Raw genomic sequence first — 26,877 nt, 5'->3', positions numbered from 1 at the left:
GAACTCCATGCGCAAAGGCTGCGTTCTGTTGGAATGCTACTCGCTTGGCGTTCGTAGTAGGCTACACCTTCACCCTTTGTGCGATGCTTGCTGGTTTCTCAAACACCTCTCATTAGCCACTGCAGGAAACAGAGCGCTGAACTAGTTGGGTGCCAAGGCCAGAGTTTGCCTAGAACAGGGGGGGCCAAACAGGCTTGATGTTTGAGAGCCGCAAGACATGAATGTCAGACATTGGGAGGGAGGGAGGGAAGAAGGAAGGAAGGAAGGGAGGGAGGGAGGGAAGAAGGAAGGAAGGGAAGAAGGAAGGAAGGAATGAAAGAAAACAGATGGGGAGGGAGAGGTAGAAAGGAAGGAAGGAAGGGAAGAAGGGAGGAAAGAAGGAAGGGAGGAAAGAAAACAGATGGGGAGAGAGAGGTAGAAAGGAAGGGAAGAAGGGAAGAAGGAAGAAAGGGAGGAAAGAAAACAGATGGGGAGGGAGAGGTAGAAAGGAAGGAAGGAAGGGAAGAAGGAAGGGAGGGAAGAAGGGAGGAAAGAAGGAAGGGAGGAAAGAAAACAGATGGGGAGAGAGAGGTAGAAAGGAAGGAAGGAAGGGAAGAAGGAAGGAAGGGAAGAAGGGAGGAAAGAAGGAAGGGAGGAAAGAAAACAGATGGGGAGAGAGAGGTAGAAAGGAAGGAAGGGAAGAAGGAAGGAAGGAATGAAAGAAAACAGATGGGGAGGGAGAGGTAGAAAGGAAGGAAGGAAGGGAAGAAGGAAGGAAGGGAAGAAGGGAGGAAAGAAGGAAGGGAGGAAAGAAAACAGATGGGGAGAGAGAGGTAGAAAGGAAGGAAGGGAAGAAGGAAGGAAGGGAGGAAAGAAAACAGATGGGGAGGGAGAGGTAGAAAGGAAGGAAGGGAAGAAGGAAGAAAGGGAGGAAAGAAAACAGATGGGGAGGGAGAGGTAGAAAGGAAGGAAGGAAGGGAAGAAGGAAGGGAGGGAAGAAGGAAGGAAGGGAAGAAGGAAGGGAGGGAGGAAAGAAAACAGATGGGGAGAGAGAGGTAGGAAGGGAAGAAGGAAGGAAGGGAGGAAAGAAAACAGATGGGGAGGGAGAGGTAGAAAGGAAGAAAGGGAAGAAGGAAGGAAGGGAGGAAAGAAAACAGATGGGGAGAGAGAGGTAGAAAGGAAGAAAGGGAAAAAGGAAGGAAGGGAGGAAAGAAAACAGATGGGGAGAGAGAGGTAGAAAGGAAGGAAGGGAAGAAGGAAGGAAGGGAGGAAAGAAAACAGATGGGGAGAGAGAGGTAGAAAGGAAGGAAGGGAAGAAGGAAGGAAGGGAGGAAAGAAAACAGATGGGGAGGGAGAGGTAGAAAGAAAGCAACTTAAAATGCATTCTCCAAGCCACCTGCTGGCTTCATTTGGAGAACTGCTTTAAAGAGAGAAATGCCTTCTCCAAGCCAGGGCAGTGGGGGTTTTGAGAGCCGCACAATGTGTGTGAAAGAGCCACAAGCGGCTCCTGAGCCACAGTTTGGCCACCTCTGGCCTAGAACCTTAAAAGAATAAGACCCTTGGGCCAGCCCTGGATGGGTCCCCATGCCAAGTGAATTTGAACTGGTGGGTCAGCATACCAAGTAGGTTGGAATCGGCTGAGATGATCTAATCCTTCAAGTTCTTGCATAATTTTAAGCAGTTGGGCTGAAAATGTTTATGATGTACTTTTGCTGCCCTCTTGTGTTTCCATTTTTTGTTCCCGTCTAGAGAGTGCACGAGACGAACTGGAAATGCTTTTTTTTTTGTGTGACTTGATGTTTGTCATTTCATGGCTGTCCGACATTCCCACAGGAGCCGAGGCACCTGCAGCTCTTAGCGGACCTCGAAGACAGCAATATCTTCTCATTGATAGCCGGCAAGAAGATGTACAGTGCTCCTACGGATTATGGGTTTTGTATAAAGGTAAGTCCTTGTATCTGAAGAGGTGAACAAAAGCAGAGGTGTCCGAAACTCAAAATGCACTGTCATTATTGACATTAAAACTCCTTATGGGGTCTCTTGTACGTGAAGAAAAATATAAAATCAAGGTTTGAGTTTTATCCTGGAGGAGCTCCCATCCTTGAGGTCAGATCGGGAAAGAAGAAGAACTACAGATTTATACCTTCTCTCGGAATCAGAGATTCAGAGCGGCTCACAATCTCCTTTATCTTCCTCCCCCACAACAGACACCCTGTGAGGTGGGTGGGGCTGAGAGGACTCTCCCACAAACTGCCCTTTGAAGGACAACCTCTGCAAGAGCTATGGCTGACCCAAGGCCATTCCAGCAGCTGCAAGTGGAAGAGTGGGGAATCAAACCCCGTTCTCCCAGATAAGAGAGCTCTGGCTGACCCAAGGCCATTCGAGCAGCTGCAAGTGGAGGAGTGGGGAATCAAACCCCGTTCTCCCAGATAAGAGAGCTATGGCTGACCCAAGGCCATTCCAGCAGCTGCAAGTGGAAGAGTGGGGAATCAAACCCCGTTCTCCCAGATAAGAGAGCTCTGGCTGACCCAAGGCCATTCCAGCAGCTGCAAGTGGAAGAGTGGGGAATCAAACCCCGTTCTCCCAGATAAGAGAGCTCTGGGTGACCCAAGGCCATTCGAGCAGCTGCAAGTGGAGGAGTGGGAAATCAAACCCCGTTCTCCCAGATAAGAGAGCTCTGGCTGACCCAAGGCCATTCGAGCAGCTGCAAGTGGAGGAGTGGGGAATCAAACCCCGTTCTCCCAGATAAGAGAGCTCTGGCTGACCCAAGGCCATTCCAGCAGCTGCAAGTGGAGGAGTGGGGAATCAAACCCCGTTCTCCCAGATAAGAGAGCTCTGGCTGACCCAAGGCCATTCCAGCAGCTGCAAGTGGAAGAGTGGGGAATCAAACCCCGTTCTCCCAGATAAGAGAGCTCTGGCTGACCCAAGGCCATTCGAGCAGCTGCAAGTGGAGGAGTGGGAAATCAAACCCCGTTCTCCCAGATAAGAGAGCTCTGGCTGACCCAAGGCCATTCGAGCAGCTGCAAGTGGAGGAGTGGGGAATCAAACCCCGTTCTCCCAGATAAGAGAGCTATGGCTGACCCAAGGCCATTCCAGCAGCTGCAAGTGGAAGAGTGGGGAATCAAACCCCGTTCTCCCAGATAAGAGAGCTCTGGCTGACCCAAGGCCATTCCAGCAGCTGCAAGTGGAAGAGTGGGGAATCAAACCCCGTTCTCCCAGATAAGAGAGCTCTGGCTGACCCAAGGCCATTCCAGCAGCTGCAAGTGGAAGAGTGGGGAATCAAACCCTGTTCTCCCAGATAAGAGAGCTCTGGCTGACCCAAGGCCATTCGAGCAGCTACAAGTGGAGGAGTGGGGAATCAAACCCCATTCTCCCAGATAAGAGAGCTATGGCTGACCTAAGGCCATTCCAGCATCTGCAAGTGGAGGAGTGGGGAATCAAACCCCGTTTTCCCAGATAAGAGAGCTATGGCTGACCCAAGGCCATTCCAGCAGCTGCAAGTGGAGGAGTGGGGAATCAAACCCGGTTCTCCCAGATAAGAGAGCTCTGGCTGACCCAAGGCCATTCCAGCAGCTCCAAGTGGAGGAGTGGGAAATCAAACCCCGTTCTCCCAGATAAGAGAGCTCTGGCTGACCCAAGGCCATTCCAGCAGCTGCAAGTGGAAGAGTGGGGAATCAAACCCCGTTCTCCCAGATAAGAGAGCTCTGGCTGATCCAAGGCCATTCCAGCAGCTGCAAGTGGAAGAGTGGGGAATCAAACCCCGTTCTCCCAGATAAGAGAGCTATGGCTGACCCAAGGCCATTCCAGCAGCTCCAAGTGGAGGATTGGGAAATCAAACCCCGTTCTCCCAGATAAGAGAGCTCTGGCTGACCCAAGGCCATTCGAGCAGCTGCAAGTGGAGGAGTGGGGAATCAAACCCCATTCTCCCAGATAAGAGAGCTATGGCTGACCTAAGGCCATTCCAGCATCTGCAAGTGGAGGAGTGGGGAATCAAACCCCGTTTTCCCAGATAAGAGAGCTATGGCTGACCCAAGGCCATTCCAGCAGCTGCAAGTGGTGGAGTGGGGAATCAAACCCGGTTCTCCCAGATAAGAGTCCGCACACTTAACCACTACATCAAACTGGCTCTCCAAGGTGATCTAAAGTTTCCTCAATATATTGGATTGGAACTGTGGTCCTTGGTCCCTGGTTAGGCATCCGTGGATGGCATCAACACAACCTGCCATGCACTCTTGTGTCATGACAGCTCCTCTTGCTACACTTCTGTAGGGTGCATTTGCCGAAGCATGGCCTTTCTGCAAGGAAATGCAGAAGAGAGCCCAGGCTTGGCTCTCGGTTGTGGTCTTGTCCCTCAAACTGTGGCATCATGTTCTGCGGTGCTCCTCCCAAGCAAGAAATCCTGGGCGGTAATTTTGAAAAGGGAAACCTACTGGGGCCTTAATCAAGACCACGTCCTATGAGGAAAGATTGAAGGAGATGGGCATGTGTAGCCTGGAGAGGAGGCGACTGAGTGGTGATATGATCACCATCTTCAAGTACTTGAAGGGCTGTCATACAGAGGATGGTGTGGAATTGTTTTCTGTGCCCCCGGAAAGTAGGACCAGAACCAACAGGTTGAAGTAAAATCAAAAGAATTTCCGGCTCAACATTAGAAAGAACTCCCGAGCCATAGTTTGACCATCTCTGAGATAGACTAATTTTTTTTTTTGGTGGGGGGGCGACTTTGTTTTGCAGCCCAACAGAGTGAGGAACGAAACGAAAGAATTAAGATTGTTATGCGCCGAGGATGAGCAGAGCAGGACCTGCTGGATAACGGCATTTCGACTTCTCAAGGTACTCGATTCCCTTTTAGGCATCTGGCAAGTCACACTTAAGAACACTGTTGCACAGAGTGGTAAAGCTGCAGTACTGCAGTCGGAGCCCTCTGCTCACGACCTGAGTTCGATCCCGGTGGAAGATGGGTTCAGGTAGCCGGCTCGAGGTTGACTCAGCCTTCCATCTTTCCAAGGTCGGTAAAATGAGTACCCAGCTTGCTGGGGGGAGTGTAGATGACTGGGGAAGGCAATGGCAAACCACCCCGTAAAAAGTCTGCCATGAAAACGTTGTGAAAGCAATGTCACCCCAGAGTCGTAAACAACTGGTGCTTGCACAGGGGACTGCCTTTTTAATTCACACATGGCAGCCCTGTGCCTGTTTGGGACTAAATTCTCTCTTTGTTAGCATCTGTACCATAATGATCTTCTTCGTGGTCTCTGTGCATTCACACATATGGGTATTCCTCCAGAATGGCCCTGACCTCGGAGAGTTCAAAGCAATCTTGATCGTAGATCTGGCGCGCCTCCCCCTCGTCCTGGGGCGGAGCCACCGTTTGCGCATGCGCGGACGAGGGGGGAGGCGTCTAGCCACTCAGTTTTCTTCCTTACCGCTGACCTGATCGCACCTACCTCGTTGATCTCCAACTTCCTCATTGCAATCTTCAGCAAACTACTTCTTTCTTCAACCTACTTCAGTCTTTCATCTTCACCTGGTATCGTATAAAAAAAAAAAAAAAAAAAAAAAAAACCTCCTCACTATCTTTCGGACTTTCTCCCTCACCCTCCCCCCCCCCCCCCGGGAGCGGATGGAAGGAAGGGACAAGGTCACTTTCAAACGCTGCACGCGCTGCTCTGCCAAGATCCCATCGTCTGACGGGCACTCCCTCTGCCTTTTCTGCCTCGGGGAGACCCACCGCACGGATTCCTGCGTCCACTGTAGCCAGTTCGGCAAACAGGCCCGCAAGAATCGCGCCGCGAGACTCCGGAGCCATCTAATGGAAGCCTCCCTCCGACCGCATGGCGCGCAACACCAGCCTCCGCCATCTTCCCCACTCCACGTGGGAACGGCGCAGCCGGCAGCTTCCGTGGCTCAAGGTTCCTGCAAGCCTAAGTCCGGCAAACATACCACAAAGTCGGACGGCACCAAGAAGCGTCACCGCTCCGAGTCCGCCCACGTGGATCCGACGAGCACCGCCAGCATAAAGAAAACCAAGTCTGCGCATCGACCCTCCGACCAATCTGGGCAACCCACGAGCTCGAACCCGGCCACGAGCTCGACCGCAGTAAGATCGACATCGAACCCGACCACGAGTTCCGCCTCGGCTCCAAAGACACCAACAGTGAAATCGACGCCGACGCCGAACATCACACCATTGGAGATTGTGCGCATCTCCTCCAAGTCGCCGTCAATCACGACCTCTCCACCCGACCAAATACTCGAGGTCCACTCCCCTGCAAAGAGCCACCAACCACTCGACCCCCGCGCCTTCGTAGATCTCTCTAAGCCGCTGGAAGCCCAATCCCTGACCAGGGAACCTTCAACTCCGAGAGTCCTTTTACCACGGCAACCCACACCAAGAGCTCACAGCCGCCAACGCTCACGCAGCCGCCGACGCTCCCGCAGCCACCGTAGGCAACGTTCCCGTAGCCGCCGTAGGGACAGCCGCCAACGTTCCCGCAGCCGCCGCAGTCACCGTTCCCACAGCCGCCGTAGAGAGAGATACTCCTACTACTCCCCGTCGAGATCTAGATCTCGCTCTCCCCGGACCCGACGAGGGCACCGACGATCCCCCTCTCACGACCGCTACCGCTCGGATTCGAGAGGGCGCCACTACCACAGCTACCATGACTCCCCTCGGTACCGAGACCGCGCGGACAGACACGATCGAACCCGACACTACGAAGCGTCCCCGCGCACACACCACCTCGACTACGACACACTCGCTCAGCTCCATGACGAACGCAGTCGCCTCGACCTCGAGCCGAAACTGCCCTCACCACCGGGCTCCATACACACTGCGACAAACAAACAGCTGCCACCTGTAGAAACCCAACCAGACCTACAGCACGAATCCGACGACGACTCCGAAGCCGAACTCTCCGAATCCGACCGCTCCTCGGGGTCGGACCTACAATCCCCGGCTTCCGATATAGCTAAACCGGCGGACCTGTCTCCATCAGAGGGTCCGAAATCCTACCTTGACTTAGTCTCCAATATGGCGAACTCGCTGAACCTGAAGCTTAACACAGACGCACCCAGGGTCTCGGACGTCGTCTTTGACCTCGTACATTCAGACCTCCCAGCAAGCTCCTCTCTCCCTATGCTTCCCGTCCTCCTCGAGACACTCAAGGAAGCCTGGGACAAGCCGGCATCGGTACCTCCAACCTCCAAAAGAGTCGAAGCCCTTTACAAGATCCACGCGCCGGATGCAAAGTTCTTGTTCACCCACCCGGCTCCCAACTCCATAATAGTTCACTCCTCCTCGAAATCGAAACAGACGAGACACCCGGTACCCCCGGAAAGAGAGGGCAAGAAGCTCGATACTATAGGGCGAAAGATATACTCGCTCACTACAGCTGCAACAAAGATACAAAACTACACGGCATGCTTCTCAGCATATGCATACAACCTAACCACCTATCTCAACACCCTGATACCCTCCTTACCCGAGGAATCACGAAAACCAGCCTCTAACGCCCTACAGGAATTAGCAAGACTGAGCAAGCAGCAGATTAACACAGCTCGCCATGCTGCACAGTGCTCCTCCAAAGCCTTGGCCTCAGCTATAGCCTTACGCAGACATGCGTGGCTTAGGTCCTCGTCACTCCAACCGGACATTAAATATAAGATTGAGGACTTACCCTTCGACGGCCTTGGACTGTTTAACGCAGCCACAGACGACATCCTCACATCAGTCGATGACGGCAGGAAACGGGCGAAACGCTTGGGGGTCTCCCAACAACAACCCCAGTTCAACAGGCAGAGGAACTGGAAGTCCACCTACCATAAGGGTACCAAGTCCCCCAGACAGCAAACCTCATGGAGACGGAAAACCCCCCAGTCCAAGCTGTCATCTCAATACAGACCACGCACGCAAACTTCCAAAAAGACCGCAGCTACCTCAAAACCGTCTCTTTGACCACCCTGCCACGAGACGTCCAGTTTCCCTCCTTCAGCCAAACCCCCACACCCGTCTACAACAGTTTTACTCCGCCTGGAGAGACATAACATCGGACGCTTGGGTCCTCACCATCATACAGAGAGGATACCTAATAGAATTCACATCCACCCCGAAACATCACAGATTTCTTACCACCCCATCGTCCGCACCGCTACAGACAGAAATCGCGTCCCTGCTAGACAAGAACGCGATAGAACCAGTCCCACCCCAATACCATCGCACCGGGTTCTATTCCCGCTACTTCCTGGTGCCGAAAAGGGACGGAGGTCTCCGCCCGATCCTCGACCTTCGCAAACTAAACCTCCACATCACCTACAAGAAATTCCGTATGATCACACTCCAGGCAATCCTTCCGCTTATCCCAGAACGCTCATGGATGGCATCCATAGATCTACAGGACGCCTACTTCCACATCACAATCAACCACCATCACAGAAGATTTCTCAGATTCGCCGTCGGGGAGCAACACTTCCAGTTCCGCTCTCTCCCATTCGGCCTATCGACGGCCCCGAGAGTCTTCACCAAATGCATGGCAGTGGTTGCCGCATCATTACGACAACAGAGCATATCGATATACCCATATATAGACGACTGGCTGATCGTCGCCCATTCAAGGGAACAACTCCAACTGGACGTCTCCACTACCCTCTCCCTCCTGGCCACACTCGGCCTCCAGGTCAACTTATCAAAATCCAAACTAACCCCCACTCAGAGAATTCAGTTCATAGGAGCAGACATCTCCACAATCTCCCAAACAGCCTCTCTACCGCACGACAGAGTACTCAGCATACAATCTCTGGCCAACACCATCATTGCCCAGCGCTCCCAGACAGCCCTAACGTTTCAAAGGATGCTAGGCCTAATGGCAGCAACCACCGCAGTCCTATGCTTCGCAAAACTTCACATGCGACCCCTGCAGATGTGGTTTGTCAGGACCTTTCATCCTCACACACAGCACCAATCTACACTCTTGACCCTTCCATCGCACATCGTAACATCCCTCAAATGGTGGACGATGGAACATCACCTCCGCACGGGCATGCCCTTCAAACAAGCTCCCCCCTCAGTGATCGTCACCACGGACGCCTCCAGGTGGGGATGGGGAGCCCACTTAGGAACCCTCACAGTCCAAGGCCAATGGTCGGACTACGAGCGGTCCCTCCACATCAACTGCCTAGAGCTCCTTGCAGTACACAAAGCGCTGAGATCCTTTCTCCCATCGCTACGGAATCAGCACGTCCAGGTCACTTCCGACAACATCGCCACGGTCTTCTACATCAACAGACAGGGAGGCACCGCCTCCATCAGACTCTGCAAGAGGGCCCTGGCATTGTGGCATTGGAGCATCACCCAGGGCATCTTCCTCACGGCCGTTCACCTACCAGGGACCGAGAATACCCAGGCGGATGCCCTGAGCCGCCACTCGACCAACAACCACGAGTGGTCTATCAGCGCTCAATACATCCAACAAATCTTCAAAACCTTCGGAACCCCGAGCATAGATGTATTTGCCTCACCATCAAATGCCCAGTGCACCCACTTCTACATGAGAGGTCCACCATCCCAGCTCTCCAGAGGGGATGCATTCCTCCAAACCTGGAAGGGAAAACTACACTACCTGTTTCCCCCCATCCCACTCATCACAAGGGTCCTGCAGAAAATCCAAACAGACCGCACGAACTGCATCCTCATAACCCCATGGTGGCCACGCCAACCCTGGTTCACCACCCTCCTGTCTCTGTCCAACAGGACATTCCTAATCCTCCCACAAGCACAGGACCTCCTCTCCCAACAAGACGGGAAGGTCCTACACCACAACCCGGCATCCCTCAAATTGACGGCCTGGAGAATCAGTTTTTAGACTTTCCCCCGGACGTTCGCCAAGTCCTACTGAACTCTAGAAAACCATCCACTAGGAAAGCCTATCTACTAAAATGGAAGCGCTTCACCCACTACGCCTCTCAACACAACTTTGACCCTAACTGCGCTACCATCTCTCAGGTATTAACTTATACCTTAGCACTCTCAAGAACAGGCCTCTCATACTCCTCCCTGAAGGTACACCTCGCAGCTATCTCTGCCTTCCACCCCCACATCGGGGGAACAACAGTCTTCTCTCATCATGCCACGAAGGCCTTCCTCAAGGGCATCATTCGCCTACACCCTCCTGTCAGACAAATCCTTCCAACCTGGAGCCTCTCTCTAGTGCTCAGCCAGCTCATGAAACCACCCTTTGAGCCCATGGCATCTATTCCACTACACCTGCTATCGTGGAAAACAGCACTACTCACGGCTCTCACCACAGGCAAGAGGGCTAGCGACATCTGTGCCCTGAGGGCGGACCCACCCTACACAATCTTTCACAGTAACAGGGTGGTCCTTCGCCCCGACCCGACCTTCCTACCAAAGGTCGTCTCTCCATTCCACCTAGGGAAACAGTCAACCATACCAGCCTTTTTTCAGCACCCCTCGGACGCAGGCCAGAGGGCTCTCCACAACTTGGACGCGCGCAGAGCGCTAGCTTTCTACATAGACAGAACTCGAGAATTCCGTAAGGATCCGAGACTCTTTGTCACCTACGCCACCCATAATAAGGGCAGCAAAATATCTACTCAGAGGCTCTCTAAGTGGCTCGTTGCCACCATAGAACTCTGCTACCAACTGGCGAAACAACCAGTCCCGCAACACATACGAGCTCACTCTACTAGAGCCGTCGCCACCTCGTCAGCTTTCACGAAGGGCATCCCTATAGAGGACATCTGCGATGCAGCGGTCTGGTCCTCCACGTCTACCTTCGCCTCGCACTACGCTCTTGACGTTCGTGCCCGGCGTGATGCCTCCTTCGGACAGGCTGTACTTCGCTCCATCTTCGACTGACCACCGTAAGTACCACTCTCATTACATTCTGGTCTAACCTTGCATACTTTTTACAGATCCAGCACCCGCCTCCGAAGGGATAGCTCGCTAATCACCCATATGTGTGAATGCACAGAGACCACGAAGAAGATGGACAGGTTTCTTACCTGTAACTGGTGATCTTCGAGTGGTCATCTGTGCAATCACACAGACCCACCCAGCCTTCCCCGCTGCTGGACACTCACCTAGCACGTCTTCCACCTGTCCGGTGGCGGGAAGAAACTGAGTGGCTAGACGCCTCCCCCCTCGTCCGCGCATGCGCAAACGGTGGCTCCGCCCCAGGACGAGGGGGAGGCGCGCCAGATCTACGATCAAGATTGCTTTGAACTCTCCGAGGTCAGGGCCATTCTGGAGGAATACCCATATGTGTGATTGCACAGATGACCACTCGAAGATCACCAGTTACAGGTAAGAAACCTGTCCTTCTATCTACTGGACAAAACAAGGCAAAAAAGGTTGCAAAAAAGGACAACTAAATGATCAAGGGGACGGGAACACCATCCCTATGAAGAAAAGTTAAAGAGGTTAGGACTTTTTTGCTTGGAGAAGTGACGCGATAGAGGTTTGCAGAACTACGCATGAGATAGAAAAGGTAGAGAAAGAAGCCCCTTTCTCCCTTTCTCACAATGCAAGAATTCATGGGGAATCAATGAAACTGCTGCGCAATAGGCTTAGAACAGATAAAAGGAAGTCCTTCTTCACCCAGAAAGTAATTAGCATGTGGAATTCACTGCTGTGGGAAGTGGTGGCAGCTACAGCATAGACAGCTTCAAGAGGGGACTGGATAAACATCTGGAGCAGAGGTCTATCATTGGCTGTCAGCCACAAGGTATAGAGCAGGAGTGGCCAAACTTGCTCAATGTAAGAGCCCCATAGAATAAACATAAGATGTTTGAGAGCCACAAGATATGAACATCAGATGTTGGAAGGCAGGCAGGTAGGGAGGCGAATAGATGGGGGAGGGTGAGAGGTGGAAGGAAAACAACTTTAAATGCAGCTGGCTTGGCTTGGATAAGTGCTTTTAAGAGACAAGTCTTTTCCAAGCTGGCTGGCAGGGTGGTGGGGGCTTCAAGAGCCACACAATATGGGTGAAAAAGCCACATGTGGCTCCTGAGCCACAGTTTGGCCACCGCTAGTATAGAGGGAACACTGTCTGAGGCAGTGATGCTCTATGTTCTTGTTGCTTGGGGGGGGGGGCAACAGCGGGAGAACATCTGGAGTTCTGCCCTTGCTGGTGGATCTCTTGATGGATTTGGACCAGGTGTTTTGGGTTTTGGACCTGGTGTTGGACTGGGTGGGCCGCTGGCCTGATTCAACACAACTTCCCTTATGTTTTTATGTTCTTAAAAGTCTGCTTTCGTTTTTCTCTCTTCCTGTCTGCAGTATGGGATGCTGTTGTACCAGAACTACAGAATTCCACAGCAAAGGAAAGCAATGCTTCCACATTTCACTACACCTGTAGTAAGTGTGAAATGAATATTACCAATAGGATACATTGCACTTATACTGCAATAAGTTTTCTCAGAGTTCAGATAAGCTTCTTTCTGTTGCTCGGTTACTTTGAAAAGAGCAACTTGAAAAGGTCGGGGGGGAGAGAGAAAGAGAGAATCTGGAAATTGCAGAAGAGTGAGGGAGGGATGAGGGACTTTTTAAAAAACGATCAGTCGTTCTGTCTAAGCACAAATTTTTATTTTCCTTTCCAGCGAAGCGTGTCTGAAAACTCGTTAGTAGCAATGGATTTTTCTGGACAAATAGGACGAGTTATCGAAAATCCAGCAGAAGCACAGTGTGCCGCCTTGGAAGAAGGCTACACTTGGCGGGTAAGGGGGCTGCTTTTAAAAAAAATGACTTGGCAGCCAGTAGTACTGCAGTCGGAGTCCTCTGCTCACGACCTGAGTTCGATCCCAGCAGAAGCTGGTTCAGGTAGCTGGCTCCTGGTTGACTCAGCCTTCCATCCTTCTGAGGTCGGTCAAATGAGTCCCCAGCTTGCTGGGGGAGATGGAGCGTAGATGACTGGGGAAGGCAATGGCACACCACCCCGTAAAAAGTCTGCCGTGAAAATGTTGTGAAAGCAACGTAACCCCAGAGTCGGAAACGACTGGTGCTTGAACAGGGGACTACCTTTACCTTTTAGAGAGCCCCGTGGTGCAGAGTGCTAAAGCTGCAGTATTGCAGTCCGAACTCTCTGCTCACGACCTGAGTTTGATCCCCAGTGGAAGCTGGGTTTTCAGGTAGCCGGCTCGAGGTTGACTCAGCCTTCCATCCTTCTAAGGTCGGTAAAATGAGGACCCAGCTTGCTGGGGGGAAAGCGTAGATGACTGGGGAAGGCAATGGCAAACCACCCCGTAAAAAGTCCACCGTGAAAACGTTGTGAAAGCAGCGTCACCCCAGAATCGGAAACGACCGGTGCTTGCACAGGGAACTACCTTTTTTTTTAATCTCCCCAAACAGCTTCGGGATACAGTTGGGGCGGGAAGGGCTGTGAAGTCACAGCCAACTTACGGTGACCCCGCGGGTTTCCCAGGCAAGAGATGTCCAGAGGTGGTTGGCCATTGCCTGCCTCTTCGTAGCGAGCCTGGACTTTCTCGGGGGTCTCCCATCCAAGTCCTAACCAGGGCTGGCCCTACTTTGCTCCAGAGCTTTGACAAGATCAGGCTGGCCTGAGCCATCCTGCATGAATAGAGTAGAATCCTAGAGCTGGAAGGACCCCCAGGGTCATCTAGTCCAGTGCAGGAAAGACCTCCTCTAAATTCACAGGATCTTCATTGCGGTCAGATGGCCATCTAGCCTCTGTTTAAGAACCTCCAAGGAAGGAGAGCCCACCACCTCCCAAGGAAGCCTGTTCCACTGAGGAACCGCTCTAAACTCACAAACAACTCCCCCTAAATTCACAGGATCCTCATTGCGGTCAGATGGCCATCTAGCCTCTGTTTAAGAACCTCCAGGGAAGGAGAGCCCACCACCTCCCAAGGAAGCCTGTTCCACTGAGGAACCGCTCTAAACTCACAAACAACTCCCCCTAAATTCACAGGATCCTCATTGCGGTCAGATGGCCATCTAGCCTCTGTTTAAGAACCTCCAGGGAAGGAGAGCCCACCACCTCCCGAGGAAGCCTGTTCCACTGAGGAACCGCTCTAAACTCACAAACAACTCCCCCTAAATTCACAAGATCCTCATTGCGGTCAGATGGCCATCTAGCCTCTGTTTAAGAACCTCCAAGGAAGGAGAGCCCACCACCTCCCGAGGAAGCCTGTTCCACTGAGGAACCGCTCTAACGGTCAGGAAGTTCTTCCGAATGTTGAGCTGGAAACTCTTTTCAACCCATTGGTTCTGGTCCTACCTTCTGGGGCCACAGAAAACCAATTCCACCCCATCCTCTAGATGACAGCCCTTCAAGTACTTGCAGAACGTTGAAGTGTTTGCATAATAGCCTGATGCGTGGCTCACTTTGTAGCAGGAGCTCGTTTGCCTATTAGGCCACACACCCCTGATGGAGCTAATCCTCTAAGAAGTGTGTGCGGCCTAATATGCAAAGGAGTTCCTGCTACAAAGTGAGCCCTGACCTGATTGATATCACTGACCGGCAATGTGAGTTGAAACCTGGTCCCTTCCGTTTTGCAGAAACGCAGCACAAGAATGAATGCCCTGGGTAGCCAAAGTCCTCTTCATCCTTCCACACTGAGCACAGGTAAGGGAAAACTGAAATGCAACAGTTAGCAGGGAAGAGAGAACCCAGCAGCAGGTGGAGAATTAGATTGTCCCGTGAACTTTCCAAGGGAAGGTGTTTAATCCACGAAATTGAAGGGCTTGCCTTCTGGCTGAACCCTCCTCCACGTACTACGTCAAGCGGCATAAGAACATAAGAGAAGCCATGTTGGATCAGGCCAGTGGCCCATCCAGTCCAACACTCTGTGTCACATAAGAACATAAGAGAAGCCATGTTGGATCAGGCCAATGGCCCATCCAGTCCAACACTCTGTGTCACAGAAGAACATAAGAGAAGCCATGTTGGATCAGGCCAGTGGCCCATCCAGTCCAACACTCTGTGTCACAGAAGAACATAAGAGAAGCCATGTTGGATCAGGCCAATGGCCCATCCAGTCCAACACTCTGTGTCACAGAAGAACATAAGAGAAGCCATGTTGGATCAGGCCAATGGCCCATCCAGTCCAACACTGTGTCACAGAAGAACATAAGAGAAGCCATGTTGGATCAGGCCAATGGCCCATCCAATCCAACACTCTGTGTCACACAGTGGCCCCAAAACTTTATATATACACATTGTGGCTAATAGCCACTGATGGACCTCTGCTCCATATTTTTATCTAACCCCCTCTTAAAGCTGGCTATGCTTGTAGCCGCCACCACCGCCTGTGGCAGTGAATTCCACATGTTAATCACCCTTTGGGTGAAGAAGGACTTCCTTTTATCCGTTTTAACCCGACTGCTCAGCAGTTTCATCGAAATTGCAGTCGCGGTTTCTGAGTCAGATGCAGAAACGTTCCTTCCGCGGAGGTTTTTTGAGCCCTCTTTGCTAAAGCTCCAGTTTCTGAAACTGTTGCCATTCCCACGTCGAGTTGGTAAAAACAAAAATAAAATAAAATGGAGCGCACGTGCGTTTTCGTGGCTTCCCGCCTTTACCTTTGCTTTGCAAAGCTAATGAGCACACAGTTCCTAAAGGTGGTCCTTTTCTCACGCAATGAATGTAATCTATCATGGGACATGTTTTGGGAACTTGCGTAGTGCAGCCTGCTGGTGGTAACTCTCTCTGTTTCTCCTTCAGTCATTCATAGGACCCAACACTGGTTTCACGGCAGGATCTCCAGGGAAGAATCGCACAGGATCATTAAACAGCAGGGGCTCGTGGATGGGTAGGCGCTTTCACATGGGAGCCTGTTTTATTCATGTGCCCGGTTTGGATGTTGCAACACATTCGTTTGTCTGTTCCTTTGCTTATTTATTTATGAGCTGCCTTTCCACCCACACAGGATCCCCGACATGGTGAAGGTCAAGGCATTTTTGAAAACAGGGGTCCCCAAAAGGGTGTCCCCAGACACCACAGCACCTGTGGACACCTTTCCTGGTGCTCATCAAGTGGTTTTAGAAAGTGGGCGTGGCCAAGTGAGGGTTTTTGGCCCAGCGGGGCCGTTGGCGATCTGAACGGTTGTGCAAAGCAGTTAAAACAGGGGTGTCGAACTCATTTGTTATGAGGGCCGGATTAGGCATAAATTGGACCTTGTCGGGCCGGGCCAGGCCGTGATGGGCCAGGCTATGTGTGTACCTATTTACGTAGCTGAGATATAAGCTTTATAAAGGGCACAGGCAAACACAATTAAAGATTTCTTTTAAAAAAAACCCCTTAAAATAAAACATTCTTGCATTCGTTGGTCTTAAAGGTGCTTTCTTTGTATTTCTCCCATGGGATCCAGGGAACTGAGCAAAGGAAGCTCTGGCTCTTTCTTTCCCCAGGAAGGGAAGGAGCCTCAGCCAATGGAGAAAATAGAGGCTTTGCTCTGCAGCTCCTGTGCAAGGGAGCAAGCTGAGATGCAGAAGGAAGCGAGAGAGGGAGAAGGAAGCAGACGACAGCCAGTTGCTTGGGGGCCCTGAGAGGAGCCCTTCGGGGGCCTGAATCGACCCTGGGACTGCATGTTTGTCACCCCTGGGTTAAAAGTTGCTTCAGCAACAGCTGCCATCACAACACAAGGAGTCTTCACTGCCTTAAGAACGTAAGAGAAGCCATGTTGGATCAGGCCAATGGCCCATCCAGTCCAGCACTCTGCGTCACACAGTGGCCAGTGGTCTTGGCTGTGTGTATTCAAGAAAACACATTCATTGTAAGAGGCATCCTGTTAAACAGAGCCTCTACCTGCGATACTGAAGAGTTACTACGAGCATTATACGCAGGGCTTTTTTGTAGAAAAACTCCAGCAGGAACTCCTTTGCCTATTAGGCCACACCCCTGACATCACCATTGTTTGCTCACAGGGCTTTTCTTTGTAGAAAAAGCCCAGCAGGACCTCATTTGTGTATTAGGCCACACTCCTTGACATCACCATCATTTTCTCACAGGGCTTTTCTTTGTAGAAAAAGCCCAGCAGGACCTCATTTGTGTATTAGGCCACACTCCTTGACATCACCATCGTTTGCTCAGAGGGCTTTTCTTCGTAGAAAAAGCCCAGCAGGACCTCGTTTGTGTATTAGGCCACACCCCCTGTCGCCAAGCCAGCCAGAGCTGCATTCTTGTGCATTCCTGATTTAAAAAAAAAAGCTCTTTACAATAACCTCACTCCCTGACATTATATAGCTCCTGCAGCAGACATCTTTTAGTTGCACTGACCGGCCAATGACAAAATTCCAGAGGCGCTCACAGGCTTGAAATGGCTCAGGATCCCCGGTTTAAAACACTGAATGCATTTAAGATGTACGTGTAAACATTTAACAATACAGTAAAATACAATAGAGATACAAACACACAGTATGGGGCGGGGGGCAATAAGAGTTGACTTGGGGGTTTGTCGAACGAAACACAGAAGCCACATGAGGTGGTGGAGGCTGCAAGAATAGGCAGCTTCAGGAGGGGATTGGATAAGCATATGGAGCCAGAGGCCCATCAGTGGCTATTAGCCACAGCGTATTGTTGGAACTCTCTGACTGAGACAGTGATGCTTGATCCAACATGGCTTCTCTTATATTCTTATAGATGGAACTCTCTGTCTGAGGCAAGTGAGGCTCTGTATTCTTGGTGCTTGTGAGGGGCAACAATATGAGCACTTCTAGTGTTCTGGCCCCACTGACTGACCTCCTGATGGTGCCTGGTTTTTTGGCCACTGTGTGACCCAGAGTGTTGGACTGTGTGGGCCATTGGCCTGATCCAACATGGCTTCTCTTCTGTTCTTAGTCTTCACCTGCTGGCAGAAGACAATGACAGAGGGAGGCATACAAATCTCCATGGGGTGATTTGTTACAAACCAGAAAGTCTCCATGCAGTGAATGAGGGAGAGGAGTGAGAGTGTAAATCTATGACCTTTCCTTAGTTGCCCCTGGCATGGTGCGTTTGATGCCACTGAGTGCATACCTACATTTGGATCTTGCATGATGCTTGTTTGTAACTGTGTATACTGACTTTTTTCCCCCCTGTATTCTCATTTTCATTGTTTTTGCATTTCTGTTGCTTTGGGAGTGGTTTTCTGTTCTGCGTGCGTTTTACTCCCTCTAGCGATCCATTTGTCATTCTGTTGCTTTACGTCCAGCATAAAAACTTGCAGTTTAAATCTTCGGGGAGACATGTTGGACATGAAGCAATGTAATATAGAATTGGCCACTAGAGGGAGCAAAAACATGCGGAACAAGGGGAAAAAACCCAACATGACAAGAACACCTAGAAGGGAGGAAAATGAAAATGCAGAAAAGACCAAAGTAAGTTCTTGCCTATGAGAATTCGTTTCATGCTGTATGGGTTCCCCTTTTAAAGTGCTTATATCTGTCTCAGCGAATGTGTTATCCCATTCTGTCCTTTGGACTGATACCAAGGCTCATGTTCCTACTGTGCCACTCTGTTCTTATAATAGCAATTTTAGAAATTCTCCATTCAAAAAAGGACGACATCCTGCTCACTTCACTTCCTTAAGTTTGGAGAGCCAGTTTGGTGTAGTGGTTAAGTGTGCGGACTCTTATCTGGGAGAACCGGGTTTGATTCCCCACTCCTCCACTTGCACCTGCTAGCATGGCCTTGGGTCAGCCAGAGCTCTGGCAGAGGTAGTCCTTAAAAGGGCAGCTGCTGTGAGAGCCCTCTCCAGCCCCACCCACCTCACAGGGTGTCTGTTGTGGGGGAGGAAGGTCAAGGAGATTGTGAGCCGCTCTGAGACTCTTCGGAGTGGAGGGCGGGATAGAAATCCAATATCTTCATCTTCAATATCTTCTTCTTCTTAAGACGGGTATAACGCATCGTTCCAAGTTCGTGTTTATTCGCTTAACACTCTGCTTGTCTGCAAGACATCTGGAAAAACATTTCAAAGTCCCGGTTTATGATGCATAGGCCTGGTCCCTGATGACATCACGAAACACCACTGCGCAGGTTTTCGGACCGATTTTGATAGCAAAATATCATGTCTTGCAGGCTATTTCTGCTCCGGGACAGCCAGAGTAATCCAAAGACTTTTGTGCTTACATTGTGCCACCATCAAAAGATCAAGCATTTTCAGATTCTGCCAGTAAGTGCTGCATTCTTCTGGTATGGAATGGATTTAATCACAGTTTTCCCCACATATTCAAGGTCTCAGTCTCTCTCTCTCTCTCTCTCTGTCTTTTTCTGTCTCTGTCCCTCTATCTCTTGTCTGTCTCACTGTCTTTCTCTCTCTGTCTCTCTCTGTGTCTTTCTCTCTAGTGGATATATTGGTAGTAGTTTGATGTTTCACGCAAGATGTTGCTTGTTGTACCCCATGTACAAATCTGTGAACAAAGCTTTAACTGTAGTATTTGTTTTGGGAGATGAGCTAAAAACCAGCAAATCCTTGACTCACAATTTCAAAAGCCAGTCTCCACCCCAGTGACATAATTGACAGCAAAATTACGCTATGTGCCTAAAATGGTCTGTTTTGCTGCTGTCTAAAACAGGGGGCCCTAGTATGGGGTCCGTGGGCACCATGGAGCTCGCAAACACCTCCTGGTTCTCACCACATGTTTTTAGAAAGCGGATGGGGCTGGGGAGGGGGCTTGTGCCCAGTCGTGCTTCTGTTTGGTCACTGGAGACCGGATTGCCTGAGCGTATTTTTTTTTTAAAGTTGCTTCAGCAATTGCCACCACAGCCCAAAAAAATCCTCACTGTGTGATTGAAAGGGAGCTGTGTGTACACAACAAAAATCCTTTTAAGCACTGTTTTCATGATAAACGGCACCCCACTAAATGGAATTTCTGCCTGAAATGTTGAAGAGTGATTTCACTTCTGGGCATTGTGTGATTGGCTCCGCCTGCTCTGGCAGCCATTTTGTCGTTGGGCCCATCACCCTGTCTCGGAATTTCAGAGGTACCCATAGGCTCAAAAAGGTTGAGCAGCCCTGGTCTCTGGGGATCTACAGAGTGCTTTAAATACGCAAGAAGCATATCCCTAAATGGGAAAAAAATATGAAGACTGCGGTTCCTTTTCCCTGAGATCAGGGGTGGAATTCTAGCAGGAGCTCCTTTGCATATTAGGCTACACCCCCTCTGATGCAGCCAATCCTCCAAGAGCTTACAAACAAGAGCCCTGTAAGCTCTTGGAGGATTGGCTGCATCAGAGGGGGTGTAGCCTAATATGCAAAGGAGCTCTTGCTAGAATTCCACCCCTGCCTGAGATTGCATTGTAGCTGCACTCAACGACTAAGGAGTCAAGCTGCAGTGGTCCCTACTTTACAACTTAATTTCTGGTTCAAATCAGGACCCTGGAGGAGAGGAGTATTCAGACCCTACGTGCCCCAAATTGTAAATTTCAACAAAAGCCTCCCAGTGTGCATCCGGCTTGGCTATTTTGACTTTTAATGTCAGAGCTGATGAAATTATAAAGTTGAGTTTTCCTGGTTTGCAGTACTCTTGCTCAGTGTTCCCTCTAAGCTGAGTTAGCATGAGCTAGCTCACAGATTTTGAGCCTCCATCTCCCACATTTTGATCTTAGCTCAGGAAGGAGAACCCCAGAGCATACTTATTGATGCAGGAGCTCACGACTTTAATGCCAGTAGCTCACAGCTTTAATGCCAGTAGCTCACCAAGTAGAATTTTTGCTCACAAGACTTTGCAGCTTAGAGGGAACATTGCTCTTGCTAGGTTTTCACTCAAGTTAGCAGCAGTCTTTTGCTATCTTAATTTCTTTGTTTTAATGTCTTGGTTAATATCCAGATTTAACATCAGAACATCCTTCACAGCTTCTCCGCTTTCAGACTGTGCAGACAACTCGGTTAACTGGTCGATATTCCCACATCCCAACAGAACAATGTTTTTGCGTTTGTGGTTCACCTATGATAGAGAACCTCCCCCGTTATCTTCTATCCTGTCCACTCTGCAATGCCCCCAGAATTAAATTTCTGTCTGGAGTACTAACCTCCTTAAAAGCACGTTCAGAAACTGAAAAGATTATATTTCTGCTATCTGACAATGATGCTCATACGTCCTATAGACTTTCTTTGTTTGCTCTTGCAGCTAAGAAGATAAGAGCAAGACTAATATCAAACGCTGTAACTTATGAACATATATATGAACATATGAAGCTGCCTTCTACTGAATCAGACCCTCTTTGGTCCATCAAAGTCAGTATTGTCTTCTCAGACTGGCAGCAGCTCTCCAGGGTCTCAAGCTGAGGCTTTTCACACCTATTTGCCTGGACCATTTTTTGGAGATGCCGGGGATTGAACCTGGGACCTTCTGCTTCCCAAGCAGATGCTCTACCATTGAGCCACAGCCCCATTCATGGCTCTCCAGGGTCTCAAGCTGAGGTTTTTCACACCTATTTGCCTGGACTCTTTTTAGTTGGAGATGCCGGGGATTGAACCTGGGACCTTCTGCTTCCCAAGCAAATGCTCTACCACTGAGCCACAGCCCCATTCATGGCTCTCCAGGGTCTCAAGCTGCGGTTTTTCACACCTATTTGCCTGGACTCTTTTTAGTTGGAGATGCTGGGGATTGAACCTGGGACCTTCTGCTTCCCAAGCAGATGCTCTACCACTGAGCCACAGCCCCATTCATGGCTCTCCAGGGTCTCAAGCTGAGGTTTTTCACACCTATTTGCCTGGACTCTATTTAGTTGGAGATGCTGGGGATTGAACCTGGGACCTTCTGCTTCCCAAGCAGATGCTCTACCACTGAGCCACAGCCCCATTCATGGCTCTCCAGGGTCTCAAGCTGAGATTTTTCACACCTATTTGCCTGGACTCTATTTAGTTGGAGATGCTGGGGATTGAACCTGGGACCTTCTGCTTCCCAAGCAGATGCTCTACCACTGAGCCACAGCCCCATTCATGGCTCTCCAGGGTCTCAAGCTGAGATTTTTCACACCTATTTTCCTGGACTCTTTTTAGTTAGAGATGCTGGGGATTGAACCTGGGACCTTCTGCTTCCCAAGCAGATGCTCTACCACTGAGCCACCGTCCCGTCCCTCTTGAGGTTGGCCTTTCTGGGGAACCTTTAAGGTGTTAATTGGAAACTTTGTTCTTCGGGATCTGTTTTGTAACGGCCAACGGCTATGCACCTTAAATTTTTGACTGACTGACCGAACTATTTTAATAAACTTTTCTAGTGCGAAGAAGACGGACAGATGTTTTTCAGCCTGGACGACGGGAGCACCAAATTCACCGACCTAATACAGCTCGTGGAATTCTACCAACTCAACCGGGGGGTCCTGCCTTGTAAACTCAAGCACCACTGCATCCGCGTAGCCTTATGACCTCCGTTCCTCTCTCGTGCTGGCTTTGCTCAAAAAGAAAAAAAAGAGACCGGACTTGGTAGAGAGCTCCCGCAAAAGGAAGTTGACACTGGGAAATCGGCAGCCCTCGTAGGTTGGCTCGAAAAGAAACGCAAACGTTGATGCACCTTGGGGACTTGGAGAAGGGATGGATTGAATGGGTGCCAGCCGGCCAGTGTTAAGCTGAGTGTCCCAATAACCCCCGCCCACGCCCCCCGAAATTGGGAAAGGGTATGTAAAATCACTAAAAAAAAAAAAAAAATTGGAACAAAACTGGAAACTGTCCCTTGGCTGGTGCACTTAACCGAATCAAGTTTGTGAAGCAAAACTATTGAAAAAAAAACTCTTGCCCTGGAAGAATCTTGACAATTTAAGACTTGGTGTGTTTACTTTTTTTTTTTGTATGGATCACTTCTCTTGTGGGTTTGTTTTCTTTGCACTCCTTTTTTTTGTGTGTGTTTTGGATAATTGCCTGCAACCCTGTATTAGGAGCTCCTTTTGAACGGGGTTCTAATCGAAGCCCTGTAAGGCATGCGGCGTTTCATCCTAACAGAGGCCTAGAGGACAGAAATCTTTCTCACTTCCGCAGCGACCGGAGGCTCAGCCGCGCGTCGATGACCTTGACGAATCCGTACGGAGGCAGCTCCGAAAAAGATCGCCGCGGGTACTCGTTCGAGTATCGGCGTTTCAAAAGGATTGGCCGTATGCGCACGTCGTGCGTTGGGGATGCCCCGTCATGCAAGAGGCTCTTGATTTCTATGCACAAATATTCTTGGCCTAGCCTGTTAGACTCCCCCACACCCTACCCCTCTTGGGAAGATCCACTTTCAGTAGCTATAACACAGCTGCGTGACTGTGCACGGCGTTGGGGAAGAAGGGTTTTACTTGTCGGTCGACCTAGTATGACAGGGATTCGCTGTTTCGTTTGAGCATTGCGTTTCGTTGAATTTGCAGAGCCCCCCGCGTAGGTCTCACAGTATCATCGTACCAAACCACGATTTCCTAATAAGCTTCTCAACGTGGTTGCAGGCCGCGTTCCCTCTGAGCTGAGTTAGCGTGAGCAAGCTCACAGATTTTTAGCCTCTAGCTCACGCATTTTTGTCTCAGCTCAGGAAAAATGGCCCCAGAGCACACTAATTTTGGCAGTAGCTCACAACTTTAATGGCCGTAACTCACAAAGTAGAATTTTTGCTCACAAGACTCTGCAGCTTAGAGGGAACATTGGTTGCAGGTTGTGTTTTGGCACTACCTATGTTCAGTTAGGGTGGCGGTATAGACGTAAAAGTCTCCTAGCTTGGGGGTGGTGTTTTTGTCTGCTTGATAGAATGATCTCTCCAGCTGGTATTGGTGATACAACAATTACATCCAGTCAATTTAGGAAATGGCTTTTGTCCTTTCGTTTGGTCTGTAGGATCTCCGGAGTTTATGCTGGGGTTGGATCCAGCTGACCCTTGTCATCCAATCTCACCGAATTTTCCCTCCTGACTAATACGTTGATCCTACATGGGTTTTTTATCTGGGTAGGTCCCACAATTTGCAACATTCTACAACAGTAGATCAGCTGGGTGGATCCAGCCAGCATGGACAAAACCAGGGGCGGGCTCCATCAAGCACTACTGAACACCCTCCCCTCATTCCGTTCCATCTTGAGAGACCGCCAGGGCCTTTTATTAGCAGGATCGCACTGGAACACAGTTCCGGCTGGCTTGGCACAATGGGGTGTGGCCTAATATGCAAATTTGCAAAAAAAATTTGCAAAAAAAAGCCCTTTGTGAAACAATGGTGATGTCAGGGGCGGCGACCTAAAATGCAAATTAGTCTTTGCTGGGCTTTTTCTGCAAAAAAAGCCCTGTGCGAAACAATGGTGGTGTCAGGGGGTGTGGCCTAATATGCAAATGAGTTCCTGCCGAGCTTTTTCTACCAAAAAAGCCCTGTGTGAAACAATGGTGGTGTCAGGAGGTGTGGCCTAATATCCAAATGAGTTCCTGCTGGGCTTTTTCTACAAAAAAAGCTCCGTGTGAAACAATGGTGATGTCAGGAGGTGTGGCCTAATATGCAAATAAGTGCCTGCTGGGCTTTTTCTACCAAAAAAAGCCCTGGAGACTGCTATGCCAGCATCGTGAAGATGGGAGGATGGTATGCAGACCTGATGTTTTCTGACCTTTTTATCTGGAAACTAGCTGTGAAACCTGCGCTTGCGATCGCTGCATTATTCATTTGCAAGTTCAGATAATGAATGATCAAGGAGATGTGCACCTATAGAGAGAGAGAAAGAGTCCTGGATCATCACCCAAGGGAGGTCCCATTCAGGCGCTCTGAAAAAACTTCCATGCTGACCGTTCTCACAGGTATGACTGCATATAGGAAGTAACACTTTGCTTATTTTGGTAGGCAAGAGTTTCCTGGCCCCGGAGTGGATCCAGACCAGGGGGGTGGCCAGACTGTGGCTCAGGAGCCACCCATGGCTCTTCCACACATATTGTGTGGCTCTCAAAGCCCCCGCTGCCCCCTTGGCTGGCTTGGAGAAGGCATTTGTCTCTTTAAATCACTTGTCCCAGCCCAAGCCAGCTAGCAGCTTGGAGAATGTATTTAGAGTTAAAGTTGCTTTCTTTCTACCTCTCCCACCCCATCTTTTTGCTTTCCTCCCTTCCTCTCTCCCTTCCTGTCTTGCGGCTGTCAAACATCTGATGTTCATGTTTTGCAGCTCTCAGACATCCGACATTCATGTCTTGTGGCTCTCAGACATCTGGCATTTACTCTACGTCGCTCTTACATTAGGCAAGTTTGGCCACCTCTGACATTTGCACCAGCAGAGCAGGGCTTTCCTGTCTGTTCCTTCCGACTGCAGCCCACTGATCGCCACAAAATGGTGCTGAGGGTGCATGGGGGGGCGGGACAGGGGGCTCTAAGGAGTAGCATGAGAGAGAGAGAGAGAGAGAGGCCTTCAGTGGTAAGGGGGAATTTGCAGCAATTGTCAAATTTAGGATGCAGCCATCCCTGTCCATCTCCTCAAATGCGGTAAGTGTCAGCATTATTATGCTGGTTTAGATATTACTTAGAATCATAGAGTTGGAAGGGACCTCCAGGGTCATCTAGTCCAACCTCCTGCACAATGCAGGAAACTCACAGACACCTCCCCCTAAATTCACAGGATCTTCATCGCTGTCAGATGGCCATCTAGCCTCTGTTTAAAAACCTCCAAGGAAGGAGAGCCCACCACCTCTCGACGAAGCCTGTTCCACTGAGGAACCGCTCTAACGGTCAGGAAGTTCTGTTGAGCCGGAAACTCTTTTGATTTCATTTCAACCCATTGGTTCTGGTCCTACCTTCCGGGGCCACAGAAAACAATTCCACACCATCCTCTGTATGACAGCCCTTCAAGTACTTAAGCTGTGTATGGGGATACTCCACGTTAAAGGTTTAGAATTGGGGTCCCCAATGCCTGTCAAGTGTTTTTAGAACACAAGAGGGGCCAAGCCAGGCTTCGGATTGGCCACTAAGGACCTGACTGGCTGGGCAGATTTTAAAAGTATTGTTTTGGCAGCAACAGGCACTACAGGGCGAGGCTGGATGACTGAAGGTAAGCTGCGGCCGCCATTTTGGGGGCTGGCACCAGCTCCTGCGGCGGCCATTTTGTGGCTGCACCCACCACACCGTGTCAGAATTCCAGAGGTGCGCACAAGCTCAAAAAAGGTTGGGAACCCCTAGTTTAGAACATCTGAACCAAGAAAGTCTCTTTTTAAAAAATTATTTAAGTTGTTCCATGTTTACAAGTAATCCTTTTCCCCCCTTCTGATGATAAATTAGCATCAAAAGCAAAATCCAAGCCGGTTTGTTCCCCCATTGGACTGCCGCCTGGCCTCCGCTTTGGATACAATCAGGGCTTTTTTTGTAGCAGGAACTCCTCTGCATATTAGGCCACACCCCTCTTAAGTAGCCAATCCTCCATGAGCTTACAGGGCAGTTAGTACAGGGCCTACTGTAAGCTCCAGGAGGATTGGCTACATCAGGGGGGGGGCCTAATATGCAAAGGAGTTCCTGCCACAAAAAAAGTCCCGGATACGATGTTCAAAGACACAAACAGGAGTTTTGCGTGAATTTGCATAGTTCGTTAAGCAAAAAATTATGTTACCCAACCAAGGAATATGCAGAGTTAACCGCTCTTCCCTTGCCCCCACTTTCTTCTTTTCCAGACATCTTATTGAATCACTTTAAACCGCTTATATGGTTCTGATTTCATCTAACTAAATAGCCTGTCTGAATGATCAAAAGTTGTTGAAGCAGTTCTCTATTCATATGGTATTCACATAATGTTGAGAGTAGTGTTAAGAGGATATAACCAGCTTGAATCATAGGTATCGGCTGAATTATAGAAACACTGTATTTAGTTTACGGGAGACATTCTACTAGCCTTCCCCCCTACCCCACCCCGTTAATTGACTACATGATACAATGAAGAAACTTGATTTAGTTTTTACTATAGAACCTTCCTGGTTTTTAAATGTACAGTATTCTTTTTTTAATGTTTTTAAAGACATCAAATTAAGCTAATATGTCTCTG

General features: G+C 49.9%; 1 protein-coding gene across 2 annotated transcripts in view; it reads left to right on the top strand.

Moving 5' to 3' along the window:
* The window catches only part of GRB10 (growth factor receptor bound protein 10), a 140,439-nt gene extending 117,666 nt beyond the window's left edge, over nucleotides 1-22,773 (top strand). For both annotated transcript variants that reach the window (XM_060247786.1, XM_060247785.1), the window contains 8 exons: nucleotides 1,813-1,923; nucleotides 4,714-4,812; nucleotides 12,275-12,352; nucleotides 12,595-12,711; nucleotides 14,513-14,579; nucleotides 15,675-15,762; nucleotides 19,008-19,101; nucleotides 22,152-22,773. In XM_060247786.1, the coding sequence (XP_060103769.1) occupies nucleotides 1,813-1,923; nucleotides 4,714-4,812; nucleotides 12,275-12,352; nucleotides 12,595-12,711; nucleotides 14,513-14,579; nucleotides 15,675-15,762; nucleotides 19,008-19,101; nucleotides 22,152-22,298 (801 nt within the window). In that variant the 3' untranslated portion in view covers nucleotides 22,299-22,773. The remainder of the gene's footprint in view (nucleotides 1-1,812; nucleotides 1,924-4,713; nucleotides 4,813-12,274; nucleotides 12,353-12,594; nucleotides 12,712-14,512; nucleotides 14,580-15,674; nucleotides 15,763-19,007; nucleotides 19,102-22,151) is intronic.
* Nucleotides 22,774-26,877: the final 4,104 nt, after the last annotated feature.

The sequence above is a fragment of the Heteronotia binoei genome, chromosome 10 (genome assembly GCF_032191835.1).
Source record: "Heteronotia binoei isolate CCM8104 ecotype False Entrance Well chromosome 10, APGP_CSIRO_Hbin_v1, whole genome shotgun sequence".
NCBI lineage: Eukaryota > Metazoa > Chordata > Lepidosauria > Squamata > Gekkonidae > Heteronotia > Heteronotia binoei.
Note: the sequence above shows the minus strand (reverse complement) of the source record. Positions and strands in the feature narration are given on the sequence as shown.